The sequence below is a fragment of the Triturus cristatus genome, chromosome 10 (genome assembly GCF_964204655.1).
Source record: "Triturus cristatus chromosome 10, aTriCri1.1, whole genome shotgun sequence".
NCBI classification, from domain to species: domain Eukaryota; kingdom Metazoa; phylum Chordata; class Amphibia; order Caudata; family Salamandridae; genus Triturus; species Triturus cristatus.
The window spans coordinates 1142482035-1142494108 of NC_140593.1; the positions used below are offsets into that span (position 1 = coordinate 1142482035).

Below are 12074 nucleotides of genomic sequence, written 5' to 3' on the forward strand. Positions count from 1 at the left end.
GGTGGGCAGAAGAAAATGTGAATGACACCACAACAGACCAATTGAAGAAGAGGACTGGCAGAAAGCCCCAAAAAGTATATTATAGATACAGTTTTACTAAAAATGAAAAGATATACAATGTAATATAAATAATTTAATAAAAGCAGTACCTTGAATTTAAGGAAAAACGGAAGCTGTAAGTTTGACACTGCGCAGTGGGAGTGCAGATCTGCCACTTAAGCTGAGCAGCAGTCACATACTACAGGGCTGTCGTTGCAGTGGTACCAACAGTAAACCTTGGCACTGAGATACCACCTTCTGGCGCAACATATTGTCACTCAGCTCTTCTGGGGAGTCTAAATAGAATCTGCTTTTTAAACTCGGAGTTGACCAGAACTGTGTTTAAACCCAACAGCTGGCAAGAAAACATGTACATGCTGTTAGCACGAGTAATACAGCATCCCTGTTCATCCCAGGAGACACTATAGTTGGCTGGGTAAAAATCGTGAACAAAGGAGACCTTGGACTACACATTTGTCTCAATACATATTTTGTGGGTTAAGGTTGCTGCCAGTGAAGACAAACAGTTGAACAAATGATAAGAGTATGTAAACAATAGAGCTGCATTTAGCACCACGAGGGGATGGTAAGTAATAAGGGCAGTTAGTTGAAGTTGCGAAAGAGCTAATTGAATATCATCACACCAGACCACCCGGATGATATACTGGTTTATTTTGCTGGCTGTTGTTACCGTGTTTTATTTCAATTTTATCATGTTTTGGTATCTGGGCAGAGCACATTGTTGTGGCAACCAATGCAGATTAATGCTAAAGAAGTTGGTATGCCTTGGTTTAATGACTTGTTCTCAGCAGATTGCTTGGTTTCTAGCATCGCAGTCCACTTCTCTTGCTTCTGTGATGTAATATAGTGACATAAATAGTTTTCTGTTCATCAATCTGCTAGCAGATGGTATCGCTGTATAAGGAGCTAGTGCCTTTATGGTGGGGAACTTTATTGTGATGTTAGCCAATAGCTGCAACATGTTTTGAAAAGATTTCATGAAAAAAATAGTTGGCTGGTTTCACAGTAGTATGAACTCCTTTGGTGGTTATAAAATGCATCTTTGACTAATTAATTTGTTACTAGAATGGTGGTACATCAGAAAAAAGAGAAGGGGTGTAATAGTCATTGGTCACACTTACCCAGCTGAGGACAGATCACAGGGCTGCCATGTGGAAAAATGTTTAAAAACTGCTTACCTTAACTGATTTATCATGTATTTGTGTTGTGAACTGTATGTTTTTTATTGCACCCATATTGCCTGAAGAAGCTTGGCATTTTTCAGTCACCTACAAGGACATGAAGAGGTCTCCAACTTTCTGGGTGCTACTTATGATGAAGAAGGCACGGCAACTAGGGGGGGTAGCATTGAAGGGTAAAGCTAGGTATGTTCACCTTGCTTAGGATAGAGAGCTGGATGTTTTGTTTGATTTAAGGATGCTGGACTTGCCCATTCGCAGAAGACCAGGGCACTGGCGGTGCAATCCTTTTTAGTGCTTTCCATTGAATGGTCATCCAAATTGCTCTTCTTTTCGCAGGCATATTGCTCGTTGGGCATACTTGGGTATTCTCCAGCTAGAAATCTTTAATATATTGTTCTTACGTAGAAGCCTGTGATTTGGGTAGTTCATGAAGTGACATACTTCTTGTAGCAAGATGGAGTTAGAATTTCTGCCCTTGAGGAGCAGTCTGTGATATTGTGGGAGCCAGATTCAGCATCGAGCATTATGACATGTTTTGTGCGCTTATATTAATACTGCAGAAAACGCATCACAGCAACTGTTTTAAGTGCCAAAAATGTTCATACGTCCCTTAAGGTACTTTAATAAACATAGCTCTTTAGAACACTTCTGCTGTAAAATTCCAGGTGTTTTCCCGAGTATGATGGACCAACCAACATTTCTTCCCCCCCACTCCCCCCCACCCCCCCCCCCCGCTTGTAAGAGACTAACAGACAAGGAGCAGCCTCAACTGGTGCTGGCTCTTGGTTGTGTCTAATGATTGCCGTAGGTTGGACTAGTTTGTTTGCTTGGCAAGAGCTGCTGTGGCCAGGTTGAGGTGACTGGGGAGATGCTGATCCTCGCGACCCATTGGCTTCTCTGTCTGATGAGGCTGTCACATCTCTGGCCACAGCCAAGATGCACAGAGCAGAGACTTATGCGTGAAGTCTGGTGGAGACCCGTCAAGCTGCACCCCTCCCCCCAAAGGACCCACCTTTCGGATCGGATTGGGTTGATTTAGTTTACCACTGTCATAGGCTCACTGATAAAACCTACACTTTCTCAGCTGTTCACCAAAAACTTCCTCTGTGGCAGCAGCGTGGGTGGTATCTGCACAGCCAGAAGCCCCACAGACTTGCGCCCATTTGGGCCCTTCCATGCCGGGCTGCTTGTCCGATGCCTTCAGAGCACCTGGGTTCACCACTGCAACAGAAGGGTTGATCTCTTCTAGGTTAGACACCCGCTGTTTTTTACTAATCTCTTACTGCTGGTGCAATGATGATGTGAATTTATATAAATTAATTTGGACGTGCTGTGTAGACACGCAGCCGTATCTCCAGCCGTGTCTATAGAAAGGGTCTGTGTTGCCCTCCGCCCTATGGACCCTTGAGAATTCTCATTTAGGTTGATGGTGCCACTCACATTGCCCTGTACCCCAAATACCAAGTGACTGTCCAGTGTGTTGACCCAGCAACGAATGACCAAGGCAACTAAGCTTGTGGCTGGACAGGGCTGACCCCTTGCCGCATTCCATGCGCGGTCTTCAGTGGACTGATCCAGTATATCTATGGTGCTCCAGTTGAGCAGTGACTCACGGGGATGACCCGATACCCCTGCATGATTATGTATCATTGTTCTATGTATTATTATTGTTAGTGGCAGGCGAAATAAAAAATGTGGTCCACCGGTAACACCTTAAGAGTGAATGGTGAGGAACCTCCCAGCAATATCAAGTAACTGGTAATTAGTAACCGTGTAACTAACTGGCCAGCAGCTCCATTGGAAATGATTTTCCGTCTTAACCAGCATGCAATATTGTTTGCGAAATTTTCAGATCTAGACATATGTGTTTTTGTATTGTGTTCTGTTGTATAAACAGGCCAGATGTGCTGAAAATAATCTATGGAGCTGGTCAAGAAGCTTCGTGGGAAAACAAATTGAATGAGGAAAATGAACAAAGTTACACCCATATATCAAAATTACCAAAATACCCAGGCCTTCTTCCATTCCACCCATGTATCAAAATTACCAAAAGACCCAGGCCTTCTGCCAGTCCAAACCCATGGGTTTCGCTTCATCCAAAAACAATCTGAAGGGGGCTGGGGTCGAGGAGACATGGAAGTTCAGCCACTGCTTCTCAAAGTTATTCTTTAGAACTATGCACATCATATAGCCATCTCGCCTTCAGTGACACGCCCTGGTCTTTTTCATTACTGATAAAGACTTTTTGGTATAATGTTCAGAGCCTGTGGGGAAGGTGAGAGGATTACCAAAGAGCGAGGCCGGATTGGTCACAAAGAGATTCAACTGGGTGACCCCCAATCTCTAAGATGTGGTTGCGGACTACCTGGGTGTTTTATGCAATATTTAGTAACGCCTGAGGACCCCTACCAGTGTCTGCATTAAATAGTGAAAAAACAAATAAAACATGGAGTTGACTTTTTTCAAACGTCTGTCCCTATGGGGCCCATTACTGTTGACTGTTTACCATTTGAGACAGATTTAATTGAATAGGAAGTGGGTGATTGCACACATGGCACCATGGCAAATGTAATGCTCTTCCCCTTGAAATGTTCCATTCATCTGTATGAGTCTGCCAAGCTCTCTGTGGCCATCTTTTTATACAGATGAGAAGCAGTGCCTAGCTGAAGCCACTCTGTTGCATGATGTTTGAATTGTCAGACCGGGTCCCACGTTTTGCAGGCATGTTCAAATTGGTGTAAACGAGGGCATAGCCAGCCGTCTACCAAAAATGGCTTTGTCCTGATCTCTTTGCATAACTAGAAAAATCCGGTTTCTTCAGGACACCTAAAGTAGCCCTTTATCCAAACATATGTGGAGAACACACAGGGTGGCCAGTAAGGCTTACATTAGGTTCTGCAGTTTGATCCAGACCCAAACAGTACACTAGGAGTGAAGAGGGGTGCAGGTCCCTTGAGTACCAGAGACAGAAGGTGTTTGTCGCGTTAACAGAAAAGAGTGACTGCCTAGTCTTGACATGTTTCCTGGCAGCTGAGGCCTCACAACGAATTAGCCTGTGACAAAGTAAAATTACAGACATTTCCATGACCCACTGCAAGGTGAAAGTACCATTGAATAGATGACATGGCATTGGTGCAAAATAAAGGGAAAGTTTGTGGTATAGACAAACTTTTGCAATCTCTGTAGTAACCAAGATTGACCACAGACAGGAATCTATTATTGTAGACCATAGCTAAAGTCTGTATAAAGACTAGATAGCATTTTTGCTTGGGTCAGCTCTACCTCAGCTAGAGGGGAAAGAGGTCTCCCTAGAGTCCAAAGTGGAAGAAGTTGTTTAACAGCAAGAGAAACAGGGCCTCAAAATATCCAGTCTGTCTGGACCAGTATGAGGGATCATCAAGGAAAACCAAGGCTCAGTCTACAAGACATAGGTTCTGGAAAATGATTTCCTCATATGTCAGCCAGGGCTGTTACTGAAGTGTATTCATAAGATATGCATCTCTCTTCCCCTGTTTTATCTCCTCCATTTCTTTTGTCTTTGGCTTCTTCATTTCAGAGAACTGACTCTTCCCACTGCAGTTAACAGGGTCTAGTGCCTCTTTTATGTAGGGATTGGGAGGCAGGTATTGGCTTGTATTGTTTTTTTCTTGAGGCATGTGTAACGCCTCTTCTTCTGTCGCCATTAACAGTGTGCTTTGCCTTTCTGTCCCAGGGCCGTAGGTGCGTCTTAAAAGACTGCTGTAAGATTCTAGACAACACTGTTCTTCCACCAGAAACTGTGGTCCCTCCATTCACTGTTTTTTCAGGATGCCCAGGTACGTGAGACCTTTAGGTCTTTTAGGTGTGTTTGTGTGTGGGGGCAAAGGCTACCCCTGTGGGTGCAGAATATTGCTGTAGGGTCAGAACATAGCACAAGAGTGAACCCTCACAAGGGTTTAGGAGCAAAAAATGCTACTCCTGCAGACATCGAGCACCCCCGGAGGGCTAAAGCAGTATGAGGGTTCAGCCTCTGGCAAAGGTAGTGCAGCCGGAGGCCTGCCCCTGGATACGTTGATCACCTCCGGAGGGTAAGAGCAGTCCAAGGCATGGCCATTGGCAATTGTAGAGCAGCGCGTTACCTGTTCCTCCAGACGAACACGCCTGTGGGGTTCGAGCAGTATAAGGGCTTGGCCTCTGGCAATGGTAGAGCAGCTTGAGGCCTGCTCCCTTAGACGTAGACCTCTGCTGGAAGGTTAAAGCGATACAAGGGTGTGGTCCATGGGAATGCTAGAGCAGCTCGAGGCCTGTTTCTGCAGACTTGGATCAAGCCCATAACGTAAGACATGGTTCGGGGGTGGGGGGGGGGCTGCATGAAGGCTACTTGTGCAGCTCGTGCAACTGTAGAAACAGTGAAGAAAGAGTAGCCCAGAGCACTCCAGTGTAAGGGGAACCAAGCATAGCAAGAGATGTGGTTGGTGGCAGCAGTGAGATCCCTGTGTGTGCCTGGTTAACAGCCTGTACTCAATACCAATCTAAAAGAGCAAGAGTGAGAGTAGGGTTGGATGTATGAGATATGATTGCCTATCATGTGACTGTTTGCCCTCTGACCTTGGAATGTGTGTGCTTCTTTCCAGGTCTCTTCACCACTGAACTCCCTGAGTGCACCCAAGAGCTGATGGTGGATGTTACCAAGAGCTACTACCAGAAGTTTCTTCCCCTCACACAAATTTAGTTGTCCTTGTGCCCATCTAAGCTTCAAGAAGAGATTTAATCAGATCAGGCACATACATTCCGCTACCTGGTCCATCCTGTACTTTTCCTGACCAGGCTGCGCACCAGGGCAGAAGAGATTTGAGCCCACCACTGCAGACTGGTCTTATAAAAGTACTCTGCGTGACTGACCCTGCGTGTGGCCCTTTGCCTCTCCTGAGTGTTCCAGTGTTGTCCTTTATCCCGAGTACTCCAACCTGTGGAGGGGAGTCGGGGTCCTGGATCATACTCTGGAAGGTTGTAAGACACTATATCAAGGTCGATAATATCGACTTACAAAAATATTGCATGCATTATCTACCACTCCATCATGAAGGGAAGTATGTATTAACTATTCGTAACACATCTGCCTCTCTAGACTTACAATGTAGAGGTGACACCTACTTAATGAAAGGAATATTTTTGTTACTCGTGTAATATAGTGGTTTACCCAAGTTACCTCTCCTGTGCAAACACCCCACCCTCTCTTTTCAATACCCTCCTGCCTCAGACACAACTGGTAGACTTCCTACCATTGTGAGTATAAGGAATGCACAGACTGATGTCATCCTTCTGGAAGAAGAAATACACTTGCCTTTCTCTTCTTCTAAGTCTTCTGTCCCAAGAACCTCACGAACTTAACTAAAATAACAATGTTGCTTCCTCCCCACCCTATTGTGTTTACATGTTTTATATTTATTACAGTTTTCAGGCAGAGATGCCACATTCAGGCCGTTTTTGTTTTAATTTAAGTTGGTCCCAGTTACTGTTTGATTTCCTTAAAGCTATGTTGGATTGTAGTATATATCTGCTCTAGAGTCTATTCACAGTTGCTCTGTTTACCACCTCTTCGCTGTTTGTTCTCCGTGAAAGCCCCGGATGGATGTTACATAGTTGTGCTATATCCCTCGAGCCAGGAGGAGGTGGCAAGCAAAAGGAGCAGCATTGATTGGAATATGGTGCCCACACCAAGATGAAACCTCCTGCTCTCTGACAAATAAAGATTGTCCAATGACTGAATTAATTACTTTATAATAAGCCTGTCAAAATATCCGTACCGAACCTCAGAAAAGTAGCAAACAGATGCTGCTCCCATCACTGCCACTTCTGAACATGTTACGCTAGGGCATCGAACATGAATCTGGCCAAGTATTTAATTAAAGCAATTTTACATCCTTGTCTGATGTGATTATTTCCCTATCGTTTAGGTATTGAGCCTTTACCATAATATGTACCAAGAGCACACATGGTCTGTGGATCTTGGACTGCACTTTATCCTCATGGCTCAACTGTCCTTACCTGGGATTGGCTGGAGTCTCCTGCTCAGAGGGTCCCTACAGTTTTGTCCTCTTTGCAGACAAGCCCAGCATGATGTGTCAACAGCGGCCAGAAGCTGCAGTGGTAGGTTGCACTGATCGCCACAACTAATTTAAATTTTTGTGTGCAGATAGGAGAAATATAATCAGAAGGTGGGTTTTACAGTATGACAGTTCATCAGTTCTACTGCAGTGCATTATGGTAGTGGCAATTCACGTTTGTTTTTTGTAAACAAACTTTATTGCATTTTCATTATTAAGAAAAACACATACAGGCATCTTCCTCAGTTTAGAAGAATCCTCATGCCTTCATATCAGTTATCACAATAACATTAGTGCAATTCAGTTTACTCACAATTCAATCCCATCTGCAGTTCAGTATACTCATATTTCAGTTTTCACCCCGCCAACCACTTGCTCAATGAATACTGCAAATCCCAACACAATCTGCTTGATTTTCGCCTTTCATCAGAAAAGAGTATTCTTTCAATCCTAGGGGTATTTACTGCAGTCAGATATCATCGAAAGTGTGTCTCGATCCTCACCACTGGCATCTTACAAACCACATCCACGAAGCGCAGGTGTGCCAGCAGCTGGAACAGAGCCTGAGACGGACTCTTTTGTCATGAAGCAGCACTTCCACCTCTGGGCAGGCTTGTACATCGCCGCTACCAATGAAAGAGCCAGATACCTCGATAAACCGAATGCTCCATTCAGCGTGACTTTTAACTAAAACACTCAGTAGTTATTCATGGCCTCTAAATACTCCAATGCGGATGTGGGTTTGTTTTTAATTTGTTTTTTTACAGGCTTTTGGGTCTGCCACTGCATTTCAAATATATATTTGGTCTTAGACAAATATTGGCAGCTAGGACACATCTAACAGCACACCTGTAGTATCCACAGGGTACTAAACCTTTGTTGCCCACCTCTGTAGACCATCTACCAGATGGCCCAATATTATAGACATTTATATACATTACAGAGGCAACATGAGTGAACAGTATAGAGAAGACCCTGATAAGAATCAATCAAGTGCACAATAATGATCAGGCAATTTTCTTTAGCCTTTATATTCTTATTCTTCAATGTATACAAAAGCTCAGCCAACGAGTTTCGCCCATTCTCAAGCATCCTCCAGGCATAATCCAATTCAAATAAAGTCCAAATGGGATTAGTGTCATAAGTTCTTGACAGAATAGGAACCATCCAAGCCACACTTATTTGAGATAAGGATCTCAAATTGTAATGAATGTAAAGGCGATGTTCGCTCTAATGGAGCTCAGTACGTCAAAGCAAGTAGTCCAGTAGTTCAAGACGGGTTTTGGGTGGGTAAGGCTATTTTCGTGGCAAGGTTATTTTAGTGTTTAGGGTCGGTAATAATGTTTGGGTGGCAAGGGTATTTGTAGAGTTTAGGTTGGCAAGGGTGTTTTTTTTTGTGTTTTGGGTGGGTTGGGGAGTTGGGTGGTAAGAGTCTATTTAGAGTTTAGGGTTGGGGTCAATAAGTTAATATATATCCATATTTGCTGCCACAATCCAATGTTGATCATACGCCGGGAATCACAAAGCGCACTCGCGGGAATGTAATCCATATGTTTATTGCCAAGACAAACAATAGACAGACTTGTTTCGGCACACTGCCTTTCTCAATGTCCGTGTTTCCGGTGCCACTTCCTCATTTAACTACTAGTGATAACATTGGTCAGACAGACTTCATAAACATAAAAGACGGTCACTGACAATCTACTTACAAATGGCAAAAAATGTGGTGGCCATCTTAACATTGTCCAGCACAATTACCTGTTATTGATTGCAATCATCCCTCCTCGATCTGTTTCTTGATATACACTCATATAATCGTGCCTAAATAACCGCAATGTGCTACTACCATAGATAACGATCGTCACATGTATTTAAGCATCATACATGTGTTTGTACATACTTGCAATACAATCAATGAGAATTCATTATCATAATAGCGATCAACTCAATGAAGACCTGTATGGCTTACTATCATCAGATTTTTTAACTTTTATGTATATGTACACACTTAAGATGCAATCAATGAAAGTTCATTATGATTATAAATTGAGATACATCCCCGCACATGTCATGATTGTCAAACGGTGTCTGTGGCCACCAAATAGGTCTTGCATGGGCTTAAGACTCTCAGCCACAGTTGTGAAAGCAAGTGCCTTGTCCCTCTGCCCATCATTTTCACCTGGAGATATGATTAAATAAACCCCAGAAACTCAGACATATGATCAAAACCAACATTAAATTTAATTCCCATACAATTCAGTTTCATTAATACATGGTCAAAAGCAATTCCATGTCTTAATCCTTATGAAAACATACTCATGATACTCAATCTCTGTGATTATGTCCCAAAAGACAAGGCCTGCCTGTCTTAGCTTAATATCCTACACTTCTCATCATATGTGTCCATAACTCGTCATCACTGCTTAACCCCCTCGGTGACTTGGCGTGTAACTTTATAATGTACCTCCATTTCAGTGCCCATAACTTCCAATTTCTGTCTCCCTTGTATTTATAGACCTGATCTTGGCAAAAGAACCTAAGTAGCTTCTGATTGCTGTTATGTTCAATCTAAAAAATGCCAAGCAGCTAGGTAAAACTGGTCTCTGTTCGCAATTGCTCACATATATTTGAGCACTTGTTTCTTCACCGGATGCGTAGTGCTCTCCACATATTTCTTATCACAGGGACAGATCAGGCAGGACACTACAAATTCTGAATTGCACTTAAGTAATCATTTTCGTTTTTTTTTATTCCTGGAATTTTGTAGACCCTCACTTTACCACTGTGTTCACATGCCTTACATCGCATGCAGTGGCAAAACCATGTTACCAAACTTCTCTTTATGGGGGTACTTCAAAAGTGGCTACGCAACAAAAAAACCTTAAATGAGGAAATCCTCCTGTATGTTACCTGTGGTGCAAATGCCAATCACGGACTAATAACATGGTCATTTTGCATTATTTTCCAATTTTGTTTAAATATTTGATTAACTTTGGATGAACTAGAAGAAATGTTTGTTATGATCCTCACTACATTCTCCTCCTGCCTCTGCTTCTGTTTTCTGTGCCAATCAGTAGTTGTTGTCTCTGTGTGACTTGTACCTTGGTTGCTGCCTTTTTTTTAAACTCCCTGTGAGTATCCTCTTGTTTAAAACTTACCCAGGGTTTCTGTCTCTGCCTTTATGTAATCACTTGGTGTCAAACAGTTGCTCTTAACTCGAATTATTCCCTATCTGGTAAGTTGTTAATGAGACAACTTGGGTGATGGCTACAAGCATGTAAAATGGAATTTCCCACAGTAGGTTTGCAGTTCAATGTAATCTGCAGCTGGTTATCTTTAATGTAAACCATTAAATCCAAAAAGGGTACGTTAGTTTAACTTTGCAACTCTCAGAATCTCCATTTTACCAGTTGCTTATCAAGAACCTCAATGTATCTCTCGACAGACTCTTGTGGACCTCTCCAAACAAACAAAGATCATCAATATAGTGTGCCCATAAGGCTAATCTATCAACCCCAAAGGTCATTCTCCTCTGCCCAGGCCACGTGCTACTCCCATCAACCTATGAAAAGGTATGCATAACTGGGGGCAAAGCACGTGCCCATTGGAATCCCCTGCTTCTGTTGATTCATCTGACCTGTAAACATTCATACGCTGCTGATCAAACATTGTGTTATTATATGTGTTATTATATGAGATCATCCCTTGGTGTATTTCATGATAAACACTCATTTAGTCGTTTGTAAATACCCGCAATGTAGCACTAGCATAGATTACCATCATCACATGTATTTAAACATCATTCATGTGTTTGAACACACTTGCAAAACAATCAATGAGAATTCATTATCATATTGGCGGTCAACTTAATGAAGACCTATATGGGTTTACTAGCATCACATTTTTCAACTTATTATGTATATGTACACACTTAATATGTAATAAATGAAAATTCATTATGATTATTATTGAGAAACATCCTTGCACAAGTCTTGATTTTCCAACTTTGTTTGTACCCTTATGTGACAATCAATACACCAAATCTGTCCCTGCATGGGCTTAGTACTCACAGACACATTTTGGAAGCCAGTTCCTTGTCCCTTCCCCCATTTTCACATGGAGATATGATTAAACATACCCCCAGACACTCATGCATATGGTCAAAATTAAAATTAAATCTTCACGCAATTCAAATTCATGAATGCATGGTCAAAAGCAATTCCATGTCATAATCGTTATGAAAACCATACTCATGATACCCGGTGTCTGTGGCTATCTCCCAAAAGACAAAACCTGCCTGTCGTAGCCTGATATCCTACACGTCTCAACCTATGCGTGTTCATAACTCTTCATTACTGTTTAACTCCCTTGGTGTCTTGGTGTGTAACTCTATAATGTACCTAGATTCCAGGGCCCGCTACTCCCGAGTTCTGTCTCCCCCCCTCTCTTATTTTTTGCACCTGATCTAGGCAAAAGAACCTAAGTAGATTACGATTACTGTTGTGTTCAATGTCAAAATGCCAAGCAACTTGGTAAGACGGGTCTCTGTTTGAGATTGCTTGCAAATGTTTGAGCACTCACTCCTTTGCTTGAAGTGTAGTGCTCCCCATATACTCCTTATCACAGGGACAGATCAACAATACAGTACGAATTCTGAATTGCAGTTAATCAATCTGGTAATTATTTTCTTCTTCATTCCTGGAATTTCATATTCCCTCACTTTTCCACATTGTTAATAAGCTTTACA

General features: G+C 42.5%; 1 protein-coding gene across 1 annotated transcript in view; it reads left to right on the forward strand.

The window, feature by feature from the left end:
• Positions 1-7147, forward strand: part of DCTN5 (dynactin subunit 5) — a 64948-nt gene extending 57801 nt beyond the window's left edge. Inside the window, exons 5-6 of the mRNA XM_085629484.1 lie at positions 4954-5056; positions 5855-7147. Of these exons, the coding sequence (XP_085485610.1) occupies positions 4954-5056; positions 5855-5952 (201 nt within the window). The 3' untranslated portion in view covers positions 5953-7147. The remainder of the gene's footprint in view (positions 1-4953; positions 5057-5854) is intronic.
• Positions 7148-12074: the final 4927 nt, after the last annotated feature.